At 46.4% G+C, this 20,927-nt stretch overlaps 1 protein-coding gene across 4 annotated transcripts in view; it reads right to left on the reverse strand.

Moving 5' to 3' along the window:
• The window catches only part of KLHL14 (kelch like family member 14), a 65,385-nt gene extending 50,967 nt beyond the window's left edge, over positions 1–14,418 (reverse strand). For 2 of the 4 annotated variants that reach the window (XR_010070011.1, XM_063326788.1), the window contains exons 1-2: positions 12,665–12,762; positions 11,202–12,184 (exon numbers count right to left, since the gene is read on the reverse strand). Coding sequence is in view for 3 of the 4 variants with exons in the window: in XM_063326788.1 (XP_063182858.1) it covers positions 11,202–12,139 (938 nt within the window). In the remaining variant the exon portion in view is untranslated. Of the gene's footprint in view, positions 1–11,201; positions 12,185–12,664; positions 12,763–13,199; positions 13,505–13,850 lie in introns of those variants that run through there. The other 2 variants (XM_063326790.1, XM_063326789.1) reach the window with 2 other exon arrangements.
• Between the last annotated feature and the right edge of the window lie 6,509 nt (positions 14,419–20,927).

A 20,927-nucleotide genomic window follows, 5' to 3' on the forward strand; every position in this document is an offset into this window, starting at 1 on the left:
TCACACACACGGGATGCCTTGCTCCTGCTTGAGGGCTGACCTTAAACGCAGCAGAGCCAAATCAGTCCTTAGGTATTTGCTCACTGAATGCAGGCACAAACAAAAACCGCCAGAAGACCAACACAAATCCAGCAAGAGCAGGTGAATGGGTGGTGAATTTCACTTACATCCACAAACCTCATTACATCAAAGGATTTGAGAAACTGGAGGTTGACACACAGTGATACTATCAAAACAAGAAGTAGCAAGAATCTCAGAAAAAGTAGCTGTATTAACCTGCGGCAGAAACAAAACAGTGCCCCGTGGTTTAGATACCAGCCTCAAGGTAACAGACAAAGAGACAAATACACTGTCCCAATCAGCACTTTAGTTGCAGACCTTTTGTTTGTTAACATTAAAGACTTAATCTAATCTTCAGAAACCAGGATGGTCCTTAGCAACCTTTTTCTTCAAAAAAGGCATCTGAAGGAGTGCTGTGTTCAACAAAAATGTAACGGGGACTGCAGTTGTGGTCTGCAAATCTGAACTGATGCATCAGGCATCCATTTGTCCATGACTGAAGAAACTGTTCTGCCATCACAAAACGTGTGATGAGATCTTTGGCAACTACCTCCCACACTCCTGGATAGGCACTTCAGTGCAACAAAAGCATCATAAGAAAACTGCTTATTTCAATGGATTTTGGCTTCTGCAGTTGACTGCAATGATAGCCGTGATTAGCAACACACGTTTAATAGAGAGAAAATATCATTATCCAGGAGTTTAACTATGAACTTGATGAAAGCCATAAGATACAATGTAAAATTTATTTTGGACAGAGAAATTCTGCAAGCCTTTGTTATCACATAAAATAAATTACTGATCATCACAGCCTATAGGTAAATACGCATACAGAATCCCTTCCAAACCCTTTAGCACTGCCAGGGGAAGGACCTGAGGTCTCACAGCCACCAGACCAAGTCCTGCAGATCCAGACTTCTGCTGGAACTCTGCAGGAAACAGGAACCTCTTTCTCCTTCTGGGCAGAGACCCAAAACACCACTTCAGTTCCGTCAAAACCTAAAGCATGCTGAGGCTTATCTAGGTCACTTGCAAGTTATGACCAAGAAATGATTTAGTTCTGAGGTTCAAAATATGTTCAAAAAGATGCCAAACATATGAATGTTGCTTTATGAATGGATTTTTCTGACTCTCCTAAAGCACACCTATTGCCCAAGGCACACCCAAAATAATGCAAAAAACCCTCCTATTAATACTGGAACTGAAAACCAGTCTTATTGTTCATTTTTGTGACATGAAGATTCTGGTTTTCTTCTTTTCATTCTCAGTGGGGGCACGCTTAGCAGGCGGCCTCAAGTATGAGTTTTCATTGCACCAGAGCTCACCACAACGTTCACTGAAGAGGTTTGTCAATGCCTAAAAGACATCCACTCTCCTGCCCATTTAATACATGTTGCTGACCACCGAAAGACTGAAGTTTAAGAACATGAATACTAAGTTGGGAATTATTTGCTGCAGACATTGATTGCCATTTTTGTCTTAGGAACCTACTCAAAAGTTTATTTTTGTCCAATGCCTTATTTTTATTTTTTTTTAAATTCATAGACAAAAAAAAGGAGAGTCCCTGTTTGCTCCAACTACAGTCTTTCCTTTTTGCCTCTATCTAACAAGCCAAAGCCTAAGGGTAAGTGAATCTTTTGTCTGACAGGCCACGCTTAACTGTTGCAAAGTTATCTGACAAGTTAAAATTTCCTTTATATGCTTTTGTTTCTACAGGTGCCAAGTAATTTTCCATTCCCTGTGTTAAAATAACTTACAATGTGTTCGGAGCTCTAAATTTTCTTTATGAATCCAATCCCACTGCTGTTACTTATTTAGAATGTTCTCTAACTAAATCTTGAAGAGTTAGCGTATTTTTCTAGCTGAAGGATTTTTACAGTGAATGCCCCTTCCTTTTGGGGTAAGATCCCCTGAACTAAGATAGCTTCGGGTTAAACAGCTAACCTGGAAGCGTGGCATCTATAATCAGCACACCTTTGGGAGGAGCACACAGGAACATCCTTCTTATCTTTTGTCTCCCTGTATTACCAGCTTATTCTTCGTGTTAACAGGAGACTGGTACAGTTCCCCAGAAAGATGTTCAGTAGCTTTCCCATACAGAGTCCTGCCAAGGATGCTGTATCCATACACAACACCATTGTTTCTTACACCTTGAGACAGGTTTTACAGATGCATTGCCTAGGGAGATCATGAATAGTACTTCTATAGAGATGATACCTACACAAATAGAGCATTTGAACACAAGTCTTTAAATCCACGGAGATCTGAATGCTAAAGACATCCTTACTAGCCATATATATCTGAACCACTGCAAGGGATTTGAATCAAAGGCATTTTACTACCAAAGTTTATATTGGTAAATGAGTCACAAAACCTCCCATGTCATGAATCTTATTGGCAAAATTATGCAAAAAACCTGAGTTTCCATATTGTTGGCAGTTCTGAAAAATCTTAAAGAAATTCCCTTGAACCTGAATACCTTTAAAAATAAAACTGAATAAAATGTCAAAGCTAGATGCCTTCTCAATTTGCTTTCCCTTTCCCCACCTCCTCCTTTTTTTTTTTTTTTTCTAGTTTTAGACAGAGGTGGTAGAATGGAAATGTTTATAGAATGCTTCAGGTTGGTCAAATCCTCATTTTTTTCCCTCGGAAATTTCAGTCAACACTTCTTTTTGACTTTCAGACTGTGAAAAGTCAGAAAGTTCCTTTTTTTATTTGATTCTGTATCAGACATCCATGACGACAGGAGGTCTCGGCATCAAAGGCTGTGTTCTCCCCAGCTAAGCTTCCTTGTCATTGGGAAGCCAAGGAGAAGAAACACAACTTGCTGCTGCCTCACCCAAGCTAAAACTGGTTACCTTTTCCAGTGTTGCTTCTTTTTTTCTGAAAGGAGGTGGCTGTCAGGGAAGACAGGAAGAACCAGCTGTGGCACCAACTTCTATTTACTTCCAGCTCCAGTGCAAACCGCCTGTTTCCATTGAACTTGGCAGCTGATAATATTTGCTCAAAGTTTATTGTCTGCTTTCCAAGAATACAGCAAGAAGTGTTGACTACTAAGTACTCGGCATGACAGTCTTTAAAAGAAAATTTCAGGAAGGCATCAAATATGAAAAATGATGCCAGGAAGTATCTACTAATGGATTTCAACTTCCCATATGCTGTAATTTCTTTAGATGGTCCTTTGGCAAACCAGTAATACTGGTTTATCATGATCTGCTTCAACAAAACCAACAACAGAGAGATGTTTACAGAGTGGTGGAGTCCAGCTCAAAACTTTCATCCACGATTCCTATTAACTTCCATGCTCAATCTTTTTTGGCCATTCTTTGCAAAGGATGACAACAAACTGATAGTTACAAAACTGCTCTAATTTTTTGCAAAACACTCAGAGCAGAGTTGTTTGAAAAGATAAAATGGTGTTTTTACAGATTATGAGGATTTTTTCCATAACATGAGTTTAACAGAACCAAAGCTTTTTTCCTGGCAAATTATTTTCTGTTGGTTTTGTGTTCCAGGTTTGCTATCCTCACTCCCCTTGCCCCCAGGGCTCACTGTACTTTTTCTTTGAGTATAAATCCAAACAACTACAGCATCGCAGCTCTGTTCCATTTACTGCTCAGCAGTTACAGACTCCGTATTCTTCTGCTGTAAGGAAAAAACTACAGTGACCCCAGGCCATCGTTTGCCTTCAAAGACCCTCTCCTCTATCTTCTCTCTCCATGCGAAGGGGATGAGCATCAGGCAAAGAGCGAACCACAAAAGCCTCATGTAGGACATGTAGGCAGACAGGTTTGTGTGATGTTCACCATGATCCTACAGCACCCCATTTGTAAACGGTACACCCTAAGTGTAATTCATACCAGGACTTTGTTTCAGAGGGAATTTCCTTTTCCAGGAGGCTCTGCACCAGCTGTGACTCACGTTCTCCCTGACAGGACAGTCCCGGACAGTGCTGCCAAAGCACAGGTAAGAACAGCACAGGACCTCATGCGAGACAGATCCACTCTTTTAGGAACCCACAAGATTTGTAACTGAGCTGCACAGGCTGTCGCAGGTGGTGGAAAGGGGCACCTTTGCTGAAGTACAGCATTTGAGAAGGAAGTTACTATTTTCCCAGGCACTTTGCCCTCGGTTTGAGTGGCTTAGCAAGATTACTTTTTCTAAGTTATCTTCATTTTCCCTCTAGAACAAGGCGACTTGAGATCCAGTGAGACTTCCCCTCTCCGAAAAAGAGCAGAGATGCAGATACATCTCTGTGTGCCTGCAATATAAAAGGGGAGAAAGGTGCAAACAGCAACCCCGCTGGCACCCTGTGCACCAGCACCAGCTATACCAGGTTTTACATCTTGCATTACTCCGCCATCAGTATTCTGCCAGGTGAATTTTAATAAATGCAGCCTGCACCTGCATTCCCAATCCTTTTGCAAGAAGCAAAAGCAGGCGTCACTCCTGCCGGAGAAGGACCAGCTTAGCTGGCTGTAGCAGCCTTGGAGAGGGAGGAAGCTGCTTCAAGTACTAAAAAGGGCAGGAAAGCCGAGGAGCAGCACAGCCCAACCAGCTGCAGCGGCCTCTGGAAATCCAAGCTGAGAGGTCTGGAGCAGTCGGCATCAGTACATGTGAGGTAGGGAGCCTGGTGGAAGGGGCACTGAGGAGCGAGGGGCCATGGCAGCAGAGGATCAAAGAAGGAGCAGGCGGAGGTGAAGCTTGGGTAGGACAGATGTGGGGAAGAGCCCTATCTGTCAGAGTGGCCTGGGAGCAAGGAGGAGCCTATGAGGCAGACTGATAAGGGAAAACAAATAGTTTGGACATTCAAAAGGTTTTGAAGGCTTTGAAGTGGGGGATTTTGATGTTCTGGAGCAAAAGAGGGAAGGAGGTAGAGAGGGAGCTGGAGGTATTTGGACTATATGTCACCTAAGGACATAAATCAGGAGAGGATGGCAGTTCACAAAGGAGACTACCCCAGCTAGTACTTCTGACCAAGACACCTGCTGGCAGGGGAAGGAAAGTACCCACATGTGACACCTGGCACCCTTTCTCCATCTACAGCTGTTGGAAGACGGTTGCCCATAAGAAAGACCATTAAATACTCTTTATAAATTATGTTTCTCCTAATGAGTACTATAACTGGCTATCACCAATGCCACCACAGGTTTCAAGGATTTTACCAGCCAGGACATACACATTTTAAGTAGTCTTCAAAGGACTGCCCTGACTCACAGCACTCCTTTTTGGACAATGGTGCTGCCCCTGACAGTAATCTGAGCTCTGGGCCTGCCACCCTCCCTCGTCGATGCTCAACATCTCTCCACTCACACCTCAGCACTAGCCTGGCTCCTAAGGCAAATGAATGCACGTAAGGCAAGTAAGGCAAGTAGGTGAGACTAACTAGGATTAAACTGACTATAGGTCTGTGGTTCACTTCCCCGCAGCCTCTAATGTGTCAGTCTCCCTTCCGCAGCTCAGCCGAGAGAGTCCTGGCACAGGCACAATTTACTGATATTAGTTCAGGCACGTAGGACCTGATCCAAAGCCCAGTAAAATAAACCGGAGCTTCACATTCACTTCACCCACACCGTAATGCAAATGTTAATAATTCACATGCATTTTAAGGTATGTTTTTTATCTGGATGTTAATTTGGGGTCTGAAATATTTCTCACTTGCAATTAACCATGAGTAAGAATATTAGTTAAAAATTCAAATATTGGTGTCAGGATCACAAAGAGACAGGTAGGTGGCTGTTACCAGAACACACAACAATGTATTTCTGTGAAAAAATAAGCACATTTTTTTTTTATCAACCACCAAACGCCCTACTGGGATCCTACAAAAAATCTTAGCAGAAAGAGAGGTCAAACTGAACTACAGTCAGTGAGATTTGTAGACAAGTGGTATATTCACGAAGGAAATTATTTAATCGCCAAGGGATGTAACCAGTTTCTTCACATTTTTAATCTCCTCTGTAGATAGTAAAACAGACTGGGTATGTGTGTCTTCCACGTAAATGCTAGTGTCTCATGCTGCTCATTGCTTTACATTTTCCTTCTTCATCACCTTTCTACTGAGTGAAAACTGGTCTTATCATCTTCATCACCTGTCACTGTTTCATTTACTGTCACTTTCACTAATATTGCCTAACACCAAACAGTCTGGATGACACCCTCTCCCCACTGAAATGAAAGAAAAATAAAAATCTATGCAGTTAGCTTCAGCAGGACCAGAATTTGCACTTCTCATCTCCCCAAGGTCTAGCAGTCCAGGGAATAAAAGTACAGAAAAAACAGCTGGGTCTGTAACGTGCTGGGACATCGCTGAACCCAGAAAAAAGCACGGTCAGGCTTAGCCTTCTTATCTCTTTGTCTTTTTATTTCCCTCCTTTCTCTTTTACTCTTTAATTCCATATTTCCTGCCTACGACTTTTCCCATCTCAGGTCACTTGCCTGATCCCTGGCCATTTTTCCTCCCCCACATCTGAAATAGCTTTTCCAGAAACTGAAATACTCAGTTCTTATCGACAACTGATGCTGTTTCTGCCAAGAATTAGTGGGGTTTTTTTTCCCCCCTTTTGTTTCATTCCCTCTTTTCTTTTTATCTGCCTGGGTCTTTATTGTTTTGCTTGTCTCCCTTCCTGTTTGGAATCCTATTCTTTCACTTTTCTCCCTTCAAAACTGTTCTTCTCTCCCCTTTTCCCTCATTTGTACTTCCTTGCTTCTGCTATTTACGTCCTGCTTCTCCCCTGGGGTATCTCAATTCCTTTCCTTTCTTTTTCTGCATTTTCCCCTCTCTCACAGCTTTACTTTCCTCAACTCCCCTCTGCCTTCAGGTACTGGATGCAGCTGTACAGACATCTAACTGCTGCTCTGCCTGCAAATCTTGGAAGGAGCAGGCCAGCCCAAACGCCCATGGATGTGGAAAGGAGCTACGTGTGTCCTGCAGCCGACAAAACAACTCCCAGGCTGTAAGGGGCTGCCTCTTCCCACCCAGCCTATCTTCTCATGCCTATCTGGGACAGAAGTCATCGTAAATTGTTACAGGCGAGCGAAACCATAAAATCATGGCAATGTCTATAAAAAGGCAAAAAAATTTATGTAAAACATTTAATAATAAGCCCCACAATTTAAATATCTTTTTCTGTATTGCTCTGTTCTCTGTCTACAGCTATACTGTGCATTAGCACAAGCAAAACTAAAGTTAAAAGCCAGGCATTTCATAGCAGTGATGTGTTTTTAACCATTTTCATTGTTGCAAATAAACATGGAAGCAATAATAATTCTCACTAGCTCACTCATCTTTAAAAGTGAAATTCTTTCCAGCAACATGGTAATGCTCTAACCCAGAACTTTTTAAAAATTGAAAACACATGCCATGTGTTATATAAAATATATTATGTTACACAATAAAGCACAGAGACATTTTAATCAACTCAATACTCCAGTGAAGTCCCAAGAGTCAGATAAATAACAGGAAGATGAACACTCCTATATCTAAATGCATTTCCTTCCCAAAACTACAGAGAACATGACACAGCAGAGAGCTACCTGTGTCTCTCAGGGACAGACAAACACAATTTAAGTCTAATGTTCGCGGTCACCATGATGGGCCAAATCCACTCCATGCTCAAACCAACTGGGATTTTTCCTACTGATGTCAAAACAGACTGTGCCTCAAGAACCTTTAATAACGGCTTGTGTGCTGAGGCCCTATGGTAGGTGAGGACCACAGAGGCCAGAAAGCTCCAGCATGAACCTGGAAAAGGGAAGTCAAAGTCAACAGAATTACTAACTTTGCTTAGAGTTGAGCACCTGATTAAACGCCAGATCAGAGCCAAAACACCCTCCCCACCGTGGGAAAGTCCTAAGCCTCAGAGTACACGTCAAGGTTCATAAATCAGGAACATCATTCCTCAATTTTTTAAACGATGATTGTTTAGTCAACGGAGTTTGAAAAATTATTTTACAAAAAATGCATCAGGGTGTTCAAGTGTTTCCTCAGGAAATTTCATGAAAAAAAAAAATAAAAATTTGCTCTACCTGCAGGTAAACAGAGTTTTTTCACTGCGGCACAAAACACAACCCAGGTACCTACCAGCCCCAGCATCACTTGGGCTGCAGGATCTGTACCTGTAGCACAAACTTTATAAATGATCCTGCTCACAGTGCACAGGCTGACTACTATGATCCAAAACCGCCTTCCTCCAGCCCTGACAACAACAAAAACTTGTGTTTGGCCAAAAAGCGAGCACATGTGATTTACCACATAAAGAACAAGCTTAAAGAAACAACCAGTGCTTTTTTTACAGTTACATTTCAGAGGAGAATCACCATATTTTGAGCTTCCTATTATACTTGTTTTGCTTAAGAAACGTTAAGTAGCCCCATTTCCAAAGCACTCCAAAGTGTTATTGTGCATATGGATATGTACGTACACACTTTTTTAAAGTAGCATGTTACCAAAAAAATAATTATTCTTTGCAAAAACACAGAAAAGTTATTTGCAAGTTCTAATTGTGAATGTGATTCTCCTAATTTCTTCAACAGGCTGTTAGTAGGCGGCTATGGCACTCTGCTGCTTTTATTTCTCACCAAGCCATACTGTACCGTGTAGTAGATATTACAGTGCACAAGAAGAACAGTTAATCTCTTTCTAAAGACATGTGAATCTTTTGTGAATGACCTTTCATTAAACTTCAAATTCCAAACTACCAAAGTCACCACTGCTCACAGAAAAGGTAATCAAAGTTTTCAAGTCCTTCTCTGTGTAATAATATTTATCTATTTGCACAAGGTACTTCACTGTTTGTTACTTTTAAGATTTCCTTCTGCAAATTAGTAACTTAAGGAAGTCTTTGTAGATTTTCTTCCTTAAAAAAAATTTGTACTGAATGAGTGTTCACCTGTTAGAATTGCAACTTTAGAGAAACTATGAGTAACAGGAAGGACAAGTCTGGAAATCTCTCTAGGCTTGGGTATGTTTCTCTTGTTTCTTCGTTCATGTTTAAGAAGGCATTTGTACACTTACACAGCCTGATGAAATCTGAAAGTGATTAAGATCCAAAGATGGGCCTTTGTGACCTTTGTGAATTCCCAGGAACATTATCCAAGACCAAAAATGAAAATATAGCAATTGCATTCTGTATCACAGAGCATTTCAACATCTCCAACATTTTAACATTTTGAGTAAGTTCTAGCGTCTGCTTATAAATAAATCTAAATGTTTTTGCTCTGACTTCACCACCCCCAAAGAACTCATCCAAGAGAAGCTAGTTACGACGCTGTCATTAAACACACGTTAAAGTTGAGAAGGTGATGCTAGGTTTTCACCCGCTACGGTTAAGGGTCTCTGAAATACCACTGTCTGTACAGACCTGCAGACCTATTACAAATAAAAAACATGCTATTTGTGCTATTTGGAGTCCCCTGTAAATCATTAAGTAAGCGTGACTCAGAGCCTAATCTAGGTCTACTTAAAGTGCGATCCTTTTGTGTACGTTCCCGCTTACAGGCAAAGCCAGCTCCCAGCACCAGGGGTATCAGATTCTTGCAGCATCCATGACACTTGTAAGCATTCAGTGGTCAGAACACCACTACATATCCTTCAAATGACATGGACCAGTGAAGCTGGAAGGTATCTTCACTGAACCAAGCCGGCTGGTATCTCAGCAATCCACCAGGACACGAGCCCCGGCATGCCCCCGGCGGTGCGCAGAATCTCAACGGAGGAGGTGGTGGTGGGTTTTTGCATTTTTGAAAAAGTCAACAGTTTTGAATATTGAAATGCAAAGGGTACGCGCCAGCTACAACGGCGGCAGCTCAAAAAATACTTTACACTGCAAAATGCTGGTGTTCGTTTTTTACTGTAGGATTTTTGGAGTGAGAATAGGTTAGACAGCAAGGTGATAAGCATGACAAAACACTAACAGAGCAAGCTAACCAAAGATAATAAAAGAAGGCACAGCATTTCCAAAGTTAAATCATCAGGGTACCCATTACATGAAGATATAAAGAATCCTCTGTATTAATGCTAAGAGAGCATATTATCTAAAATATTTAATAATGTACTAGTTTTCCTTGCTGCTGTTAAGTCATTAATAATATCCACCTATTAGTTAAAAAGCTGAATAATACAAAGTGTGCTTTGATTTCTGCGCTACCATGCCACTATACTTGGAAGACGGTATTATCTTTCCATTTTTGAACAAAATGAAGTATATAAAAGGAGAAAAATAAATATCCCCTTCATTTCAGGTATATTTACTGCTCATTAAACTACATCCTGTGCTTTCAGTCCCTAACACCAACCTCATATTGTCAGTCTTTGACATCATGATTCATTACCTTATTAAATGAAAATAACTGACATGTCATGGATGTAAGGACTATGAAGTCACAAGTTTCCACGCACAATACAGACATCGCCCGAACACCAGCAAATACCAGGGTGCGCACCAGTAACGCGGTTATTTATGAAGATAATTAATTAGATTTAGGACTTGGGTATCACAGCTTAAAACGCCCCGAAGACACAACTCCTTCTTAAGGAGTAACACTGGGGGGTGGGGTGTGTGTAATAAATAAATATGGCCTGTAATAAATGAATTACAACAGGTTCCCAAGCCGCGGGCTCCCCGCAGGCACGCTGAAGCCCCACATTCACTCGCCAGCCCGACGGATCAGCCACGACGGCTGAGGGGGCTGCCGCCGCCGCCACCACCAGGCCGGGGCAGCCGAGGGCCCCGCGGCCGCTCGCCCCGCCGGCCGCCTCCGAGAAGGCCTCCCGCCCTCGGACGCGGCCTCCGCCACACACGCACGCCCCCCCCCCCGCCCCACGCCGCGGCCCCGCCGGGCCGAGGGGAGGGGACCAAAAGTTTGGCTGTGCCGGGGGCGGGCAGCTCGACCCGACCCCGCTGCCGCCCTTCAGCCGCCGCGGCGGGCGGGCTCCCGCCGCCCGGCCCGGCCGCCGCCACCACCCCCTGCCCCGCCGGAAGGCGCCCGGCCCGGCCCCCGCCGGCTCCCTGCCCGGCCCCCGCCGGCTCGGCCCCGCGCCCCGCGGGGACCCCCCCTAACCTCCCGCGGCCAGGAGCCGCCTGTGAGGGAAGGTGCCGTCGTCCCCCCCCGCCCCCCCAGCTCCTCGCCGCCCCCCTCACCTGCTGGCCAGGCTCTGCCGGCAGTGCTGCCTGAAGGGCATCAGGTGGTAGTTCATGGCGTCCAGCAGCAGCTTCTGGCAGACGGGGTCGGTGCGCATGAAATCCACCGACTGCACCCGCTCCACCAGCTCCGGCGCCGGGATGAGGGCGAAGCGGAGGCGCTTCATCAGGTCTGGGGCGTACTGCATGCGGGTCTCCCGGTCGTGCTCCAGCCAGAGGACGGACATCTGGAAGAGGGCCAGCTCCGACTCGACGGGGGGGGGCAGCGAGTCGAGCAGGGCGCGCATCTCCTCGAAGTTGAGCAGCAGCACGTCCTCCACCAGGTACTTGTTGGCCAGCTTCTTGGTCTCCTCCAGGCCGTGCAGGGCGGCGATCTTGCACACCTGCTTGTAGTTCTGCACCGAGATCTGGTCGTTGAGGAACTGCACGCACAGCTTGGTGACCTGCGGGATGTGCAGGATCTTGCTGACCGACAGCACCTCCTCCACCGTGTCCAGCGAGAGGGTCACGTTGGCCGTGTACAGGTACTCCAGCACCAGTCGCAGCCCGATGGACGAGCAGCCCTGCAGCACCAGGTTGTTGATGGCCCGCGGGCTGGCCAGCAGCTTGTCCTCCGGGGAGGAGGACGGGGTGCCGGGCTCCTCCTGCGGCTGCGGCGGCGGCGGCTCCTTGGGCGGGCCCCCCAGCCCGTCCTGGGCGCCGGGCCCCAGCCCCAGGGCGTGGGGGTGCCCGCCGCTCCCGCCGCCGCTGGAGAAGAGGGATCGGAAGTACTGGGAGCAGGAGGCCAGCACGGCCTTGTGGCAGTGGAACTGCTGGCCCTGGGCCGTCAGGGTCACGTCGCAGAAGAGCTGCTTCCTCCACAGCAGGTTGAGGCCGTGCAGCAGGTTGTCGCTGTGGCTGGGGTCGAAGGTGGAGGTCCTGTCCCCGGATCTGGACATGGCGAGCGGCCGCCGACACACCTGCCTTTTAAACCCTCCTCCAACCTGGGCAGAGGGGTGGGGAGGAGAGCGGGGTGGGGTGGGGGGACACACACACACGGGACGACACAACAATAAACACAGAGCTTTTAGAGGCCCCGGAGGGCGCATCCCGGCCGTGTGGCGGGCGGGGGGGGGGGGGGCAGCCGGGGGACCGTCTCCCCCTTGCCCGCCGAGCCGCCCCGCCCCCGCTCCCCCCCGGGCGGGCTCGCTCGGAGGGGCCGCAACTTGGGAGGGATGGAAGAGATATATTTTTTCGCCCTCCCCCCCCCCCCCCCCGCCTTCTCCACCCTCCTGGGTGTTCTCCAAGGAAGGAGTGAGGAAAGTGAGGAAACCGCGGACGTTTTCAAAGCTGAGCCCCCCACCCCTCCCCGCAAAAAAAAACCCAAAAAACACACCCCACCCCACCCAAGCAATCAAACACGCACAAAATAATCCCCCCCCGCCCCTTCCCCCATCAAACTCCGCGATGCCCAGAGAAACTACCAAGTGACTGAAACTCTGCCGGGAAGGCGAGCAGCCCTGCCAGCCCCCGGGCCCCTCCGCCCGCTTTGGCAACTCGGCGTCACCGGGACCCGCTTCGTCCCCGGGGCCGGGGGGGGGGGTGGGGGGCAGTATGCCCGGGGCGGGGACCACGGCGCTGCCCGGCAGCGAAGTTGACCCCCCCCACCTCGCCTTCTCCGCCCCAAGGCGGGGGGGACGGGGCCGGGAGAGGATGTTTTCAATACTTCGCACCCCGGGGCCGGGAGGGGGGGAGCTGCGAGGGGCCGCCCGCCGCTGTCCTGCCCGGCTCCCTTCTCCTCCTCGCAGCAGACGGCGCCGCTGCCGTAACTCCGGTAACTACGTGAAGTTCAAGTTGGGGGAAGGACAGGGGCGGCGGGGAGCAGGGCCCTGGCCGGCCGCCCCTCGGTCCGGCCGGGCCCCGTTCCGCATCCCCCCCTTTCCTCCGCCCCGGCCCCGTGTGCCCAGCCCGGGGAAGGCGGGGGGGTATCGGCGGGGCAACCCCGAACCGCGGCCGCACCTGCGGGGGCTGCGCAGCCACCGACCCGCGCTGGCCGCATCCCGCCCCGCCGAGCGCCGCCGCCGCCGCTGCTCTTCCTCCTCCTCCTCAGCGGGATCCCGCCGAGACCCGCTCCTGCCATTGCAGCGCGCTCAGTCGCTCCTCGCTGGGCTTCCTCTACCTCCCTTCGTCCTCCCCCCCACCCCCCCCCGCCCCATTTATCGGCACGGCGAGGGGCTGCCTCCAGCCGCTTCCCCTGCCCCGGCGCCGCTCAGCCCCGCTCCGCGCCCCGCCGCCGGCTACAGAAACCTCCCGGAGCCTCTCCCTTTAAGTGGACCCGGTCATTCCCCCCCCCCCCCCCGCCCCCCCCGGCACCGCACACACACACACAGACAGACATACATACATGCACACACACATATATACACACACACACACTCCTCCTCTTTCTCCCTCCCCTTCTTTCTTCCTCGTTTTGCCCATTTCTTGCAATCGGAGTTTATTCTGCAAACGCGTTCGTTACACAACTGCCCCCCCGCCGCCCCCGCACACACTTCCAGCACACACACCCGCACACACAGACACCCCTTTCCTGTCCCCCCCCAGCAACAAACAAATCGGGAGACACAAGAAAATGCACAGAGACGGTTAGACACAAGGCCAGAAACTTACCTGCTCCACAACCAGCTGCCAAAGTAAAGGTTCACTTAAGCTCCCCCCCAAAAAAAATCAATTGTCCTTCCTTTTTAAAGGTTTGCTCGCTCCTTCCAAAAAAAAAAAAAAAAAAAAGAGGGAGAGAAAAGAAAGAAAAAAAAAAAACCTTCTGGTTCCCAACTCGGAGCAGTCACTCTTTACAATTTATTTTGTCGTACATCATTTGATCACCATGAATTAGCAACAGCAAGAAAATGTACGAGAGAGAGAGAAGGAGAGAGAGAGAAAGAGAGAGAGAGAGAGAGCGCAGAGCTTTCTGCAAGAGAAGAAGAAGAAAAAATGTACGTGTGACAAATTATGCTACCAAGAAACAACACATCATTATCCTTGGGCCTGGGGCTCAGTGAGTCGTAACGAGAGTAATAGGAAATCCACGGTTGGGGAGAGAAACGGTCGTGCATGGCCAGTGGAGAGAGACCATACAGGGGGATGGATGCTGGAGAGACTCGCAAAATTATGGCTCAAGGCTATTGTAAAAATTGTCGAGCGTAAATGACTGCGATTTCAAACATCTTTGGAAGAAAGAAGGGGAAAAAGCGAGCCCCCCCCCCCCCCCCCGCCTCCCTCCCTCTCGCTCTCCCTCTCTCTTCTCTCTCTCTATAAAGAACCGTCAAGTTTTAGTGCGCATTGCTAATTAGTCAATTTCTCTCTGCCTTCACAGGCTGGCGACTTTGCTGCTGAGCTGAAACTGCTAATTTCTGTGACCAGCTTTTTTCTTAGCTGTGATCTGGATGAATGAGTAGCTGTCTCACAGAGATGACAAAAATAAACTCTAATCCCCCCAAAAATTTCCACTACATCTTTCTCATGCATAGATTTATGATCTTCAAGCGCCCTGTGCAATATGCAAACTTTTTGTGTGCGAGTGTGTGTGTGTGTTGCTGGGGGGGGGGTAAGTCTGTTCTATTCAGGTTGCACAGTATTTGTTTTGTGTCTCTGCTCTCCCCCCGCACCCCGGATGTGATGGAAATAATGTCTGATTTCAGTACCCAATATATTGGCCCCCACCCCCCCATGCCCCTTGTATTTATATTATTGCTTTGACAGGATACATCCTCCTTCCTTGCAAGTATGATGAGGCTGGAGGGGTGGAGGGGAGAGAAAGAAAGTGAGGCTACTGAATGGTGTTAGTGGTAAAACGTTCCCTTTACATTTGTTCCCCTGCACTGTTCAAGATTTATGATCTTGTTTGAAGGCATATTTTCTCTATCGTTTTGTCTGGTTAGACAACCGTCTCTGAACTTCACTGTCAGCTCTTCAACAGATAAGGGTTCAGAAGTCACATTTTTTTTTTATTGGAAGATTAGCATATTGTCAGATTTGTCTTTCGGTTTCGAGACTTTGCAATGCAGAAGCCTGAATCAAATGGCAGGAAAGCAGCTGCTATTTCACAAATATAACCTTTCAACTTTCTGCCAGAGCTGATACCCTAGAAACGTGCACAGCACGGCCCATGGGTTGGGGCTTTGTTTTGGCTTTTACTCCTTTATAGTTGTAAGAAGCAGAAGGTATTCTCATTGTAGGCATTTTGGGCTTTTTCTTTCCACCAAGGGGCATTTTGGTAGAGGACATGTTCTCCACACTTTATCTCATGATATATTGCACCCTCACATTTATAGCTCTGTTCTTCTGTTGTCAAACCTCCAATTGTCAAAAAAAAAAAAGAACAGAAAAAAAAGGTGGAATGTATGCCCTTGAATGAAATGCACATGAAAGGAGACTGGAGCAAGCACTTACAGAAAGTTTTACCTAGTGTGAAAGCCATGAGCGCCATCCCCTTTCCCAGGTAATACTCAGGCTCCCGTTAAATCAAATACACACCAGGAGTGGAACTTTGAATGCCAGATCTTATGGTCTTTCTGTTTGACTTGGCCAAGGATGCCAATGCGTTTACAGAGCTGGAGTGAGATTGCTCAGGAATGCAAAGGACTGGAACTGAAAGAAACTCTGCCATACCTTTCTGGTTTTCCTCACCAGATAGCTCCCTTCCTCTTCCCTTGGACATCAATTATTTCTGCAAGAAATTTCCAAGAGAGATTAGACAGCTGGTGTTTTAGGGCATGGTATTCTTCCCAACAGAATGACACCATCATATGCTGCTTCTAAAACCATTTTCTTTGTTTTGCTCCCGTTGTGCCTCCCCTTCCTCTCGGCTGTACCCTGTTGGCCACACTGATTTTGACTGTTCAGGTGAAGAGAAATGTGAGTTACAAGATGCCTCCATTTTGATAGTAGCTGGTGTCTTCAGTGAGGCGAGTTGTCTCCCAACTGTAGTAGATGGGAAGAACAATTTTTATATCATGCTTGTGCTGCTGAACTTTACTGCTGTAATGGCTGTAATCCCCATGGGGTTTTGTATCAGTTTTCACTGACTGATGTGTCACACACTCTTATACCATTGTAAGCTGCCAAAATATGTCTGTGCCAATGTGTAGCAAGTTTCTGGGACTAGCATACTGGTATGTTTTGCTCATTTGTGAAAGGACCTTTTTAATTTTTATTTACCTTTGCTACACTAACTCAAGTTAAAATAAAGTTCAGTCTTACTTATATATATGCTTTGTGGTCACTCATGAATTACGTTGGATAAGTATTTCCAGAAGTCCTGGGTATGGTATTTTCTAAATGGTCTTGAGCACTTTTGAAGGGAGACTTCAAAGTTTCTAACTCACTTGGATACTTTTCAAAGTTTTATACATTATATCTGCAAAATAGAAAATTAAAGTTCCTCCCTTATAGGCAGCAGCTGTTAGCAGAAAATGGCATGTTTTTTTTTTCTTCTGCGATTACTCTCTGACCTGCACCATGTAAAATTACATGTTGGTTTGTTTTTTTTTTTTCCCTGTGGAGCAAAACTAGATGTACTTGGTTTAAGCAGGGACTTCATGTCTCTACCTTATAAGCCTAAGACCATCACAGACTTCAGGGAAAACACTGGGAGCAAAGAGCATCTCTCCCGAGGCACCAAACACATACTAACTCCCGAGCCTTCCCTGTCATAGCTCTAGGGCTCTATCCCTAAGCAGGATTTCCAAACATCAGCGGGCAGTGGCCCATGCTTTCATCTTTTCAAAGACAGAGGTTAGTAGATGTTGTGCTTTTACTTGTCTTCCCTTATCTCGTCTCTTTCCTTCCATGCAAACTCCTCAACTTCCCGAAGCCTCATTGCAGAGGATGGTAGTAGGGAGGTCAATACTGCCAAAGGAAGAGTCACGTCTTGCAATTAAAGGAAGAGGTCCTCATGCAGAAGGGGCCTTCATCAAGAAAGTATAACGCATTGTCATTAAAATCCCAGGGAACAAACTCAATAAATAAGCACAGTAAACACTTTTCACTAAGAGTAATTTTATAAAAAAGAGAAATTTAGAACCCCCTTATTATCTGTGCTTGTAATATGAAACATATCTCTCAACAACTGATGTTTTCTGGGTTTTTTTTTGCAGATTTTGTTGTTGCAATATACACTGATATCCTGGCACAGCTCAGAAATCAAGTTACATGCGCAGTATCTTAATTATTAAGAACAAAAATAAGTGCCAATTCTGAACACCTGCCCCTTTGTCATTGAGACTGCTGTTGGAAACAGGGCTTCAGCTGGCTCCCCTGTTTGGGGTACAGCAATTGCCTTTTGTGTGTGGTCTGGCCTGCTGAACTCTCTCAACAGTCCGCATTTCTGCCACTGTTGCATTTCACGTGGTAGAACAGAGATGACAGCGCTCACCAGAGCCACCTGTATGTGGATGGTCTCTCTCAACACAGGAGAAGAACGTTCTCCTGGGGGCCTTCCAGAGTGGTAAAGACTACAGGTAAGCTGGATCATTTTTGTGGGGCAAAATGCCATACTAGTTGTTTGGACAGATCTGAGGACACACGTGCCTTTTGTAGTACAAGTACTATACAAATAGATGAGCAACAGCAGTATTGGCTGTTGCCAATAGCCACTCATGCCAAACACTGTTAGTCCACCCTGAAGTTTCTGGTGTGTAAGTTTGTAAGCTCGCACTTCTGAAGTGACCTGGCATCACAGCCTCACTGTTCGTGCAGTACAGATGAACTACCCACTTGTTCCATTGACAAGTAGTGTCAGTTTAGGAGTAGGGCAGGAGTGGAAGTTCTTGGGAGGTTGCAGTGATTAGGTGCCAGGGCCCCACGAGTCTGGACATGTGGATTCCCACCACTGGCACACAACAATTGTACCTACACTGGCTTGCACACTTTGGGGTTAGAGCCTGGGAGCCATCCAAAGCTCACAGGTGCCTGGCTGTTCCCTGATGAGGCTTTTTCCCTGGAAACAGAGGAGATGTGAGGCATTACAAGGAGTTGGGAGGGAGAGAGACCTGAAATCAAAAGTTATCTTGAGTCTAATAATATAGATGTAGCAATCTTGACCCAGGTGCATCCTTTAATATCTCTGTGCTTCAGTTAGCAAATGCTAAAAAGGGTTTTCATTAGTGCAGTCCAAGGCTCTCCCAGCTTGTGGTCCATCGGCCCTGCTGAGCACATCTGCCCAGCTCCACCCCCAGCCGGATATTTTTGAATGTTTACTATTACGCTTGTTATGCCAGTGGCTGCCACAACCGTGTGGCTCTAGAGACTGGCACAACTGGCCCCAGAGGTGTCACAGGCATCCTGATGGCCTGTGTTGTGTCCTGCTTAATCCATGCTTGCCTGGTGCTTTGAGATTCCTCCAGGAATACTGACTGGTTTTATGTATACATACAGACATATCATGAAGTATTGTTTCTATGCCTGAATGTATACAGAACAGAATTTTTTCTGTAACAAGGAGTCATAATGCCATTAAGTACTCAAACTTTTCCCCTGCTTACCCAAAGCTCTGGTGGGGATGGACTGGGAGCTGCTAAACAGGACCCTAAATGAGTGATCCCAAGAGCACCAAAAGACAAAGTGTTCTTCCTCCTCTCGCAGTCCCCAAAAAGGCAATAGGGTAAACTACATAAAAAAAAAAAATCATTCGATGCAATGCTGTGCAGTCAAGATGATACGAATAAAGTTTGTAGAAAACCAGTAGCTTCTGAAAAATCAAAATATAAGGTATTGCCTCTGAAAGCGTCATTAAAATAACTTTGGGGGGAGCAAAACTCAGAACTGTTAAAAGAAGCAGCTAAGCTTGGGGAAATTGCAATCTAAAAGCAAGGTGGATTAAGCAAATCCTTCTGTACAGAACCATGCTACAACTAGGAACCCTCTAACCATCACTCGGAAAAGCTTACGCTCTGGGACTCGATTTTCAGGCACATAATACGAGCTTTAGTGATTGTGTCTGCACTGAACTCCCAATTAAGGGATACTCTCTTGTGCTTAAGTCCATTTCTGTTCAGGAAAGCATTTAAGCATATTCTTAAGTGCTCCCTTCAAAGGGAATGCTTTCCTGACATGGGACATGTGTCTGCATTCGTCATTTGCTTTGGTTGAATTTTCCCAGCCTGGTGCACACAGGACTCATTGCAAAACTAGGAGGAGGATACGTTGGTGGCAAGTGACACTGCGATTGCTCTGAAGTCATGGTCGAGCTCTGCAAGGAGCCATCCCCAAGAGGGAGAGCGCTCCGTCCCAGCTGCTTGTTTTTTTGAGGCAGCATTTTGAGACACACAGGGGAAAGGGCAAGCTTCAGAGCAACAGGAACTAGCTGGGTTCCAGTGGCGAGATTTAGAGTACATTTTTGTACTGAAGTAATACATAATCCATAGGTTTAACGTGGCTCTCACAAGCCCCAAGGGAGCACTAACAGTTTTTAAGGGAGAGAAGAGTTGCGAAAAATTTTTTAATTCCCTTTCAAGCAAAGTCTGCTGACAAAGACTTTTGTTCTCCATCACATCTAAGTGCTCTGGGGACCGAAATCTTCCCCGCAGTGCTCCATTTCAAATGCCCCAATATCGTCCCCTCCCCTTGGATGTAGCAGAGAGGGCTAACTGGATGTCGATTCCCTCATGAGGAAATAATGATTTAAGGTAAAATGTGGCATTAGCTTTGACTACCAAGACATTCGTTAATATATTTTGGGGGGCACAAGTTAAACATAAGTATAAAAAAGCAAAGGAAACGCAAGTTAAGATTTATGGTCTCCCCTTGCTTTACTCCATCTTTCTAAGATAACATAGGGCACCTTCTGACCTGGCTGCTTAAATAGTAGGCCTGTGTTTAAATAGTACAGTCTTGTTCTGCTGCAGAGGGGAAAAAGGTGATCTCTCTGCGGAGATCATGTATCATCACTTTCTCAGTAACCAGACCTGTTCACCATTGTGAAAAAGTCAATGTGCTGCTTCTCCCCCATATTCCAAACTGTATTTTTAAAGTCAGAACCCGCTAACTCAATTTAGCTACTTTGCCGACAGAAAAAAAACAAATGCAAAACATAGAAACAGGTCTTCATGAGATTAAAACCAGGTAATCTTTAATTTTATGTAGCCAGTGAAGGTCAAATATTATTCCCTTAACTGGTGTTGACCCTCACTGGTTGGTGAGGGTGATTTTGGTGAACTCCAGTAGTGACTACGACTCAACCTAACTAGCTACCCAGGTAAACAAGGACCTCTGTCTTCCCTCCACTAGGTCCAACTGCAAAATAGCAACTTGGGTTTGGTGTAGCATTGTAAAAATACATTTTTTTCACCAGGGAAGATAGAACTTTGCTAGCAGATAGTCTGAATGGGGAGAAAATGGGAGCAGGAAAATAATCCCTTCCCTTTGCTGAAGTGTTTCTCTGCTTCTCAGCAAAGTGGACAGTTGTGTCCAGCTTCCTGGTTCGAATCTGGCCCAGGCAGTAGAAACCAAAAAGAAGTCATCACTGAATGGCTGGCAAGGTCCTCTGTGTCACCAGCCAGCTGTTTCAGGCCAGTATCTAGTTCACATAATAAAAACATCCTTGTATTTGGCTCTGAGTGACATTGCCTTGGAATACGAGCTGATCATCTGTGGTCTGCTTTGGCGCGAAGGATGTGCCAACCGTTCACAGCTGGAAATCATTTTCTCCTCACCTTTTCGAATATTTCCATGGTGCCAAATGGGGAATGT

The sequence above is a fragment of the Chroicocephalus ridibundus genome, chromosome 2, assembly GCF_963924245.1.
Source record: "Chroicocephalus ridibundus chromosome 2, bChrRid1.1, whole genome shotgun sequence".
Taxonomy (NCBI): Eukaryota; Metazoa; Chordata; class Aves; order Charadriiformes; family Laridae; genus Chroicocephalus; species Chroicocephalus ridibundus.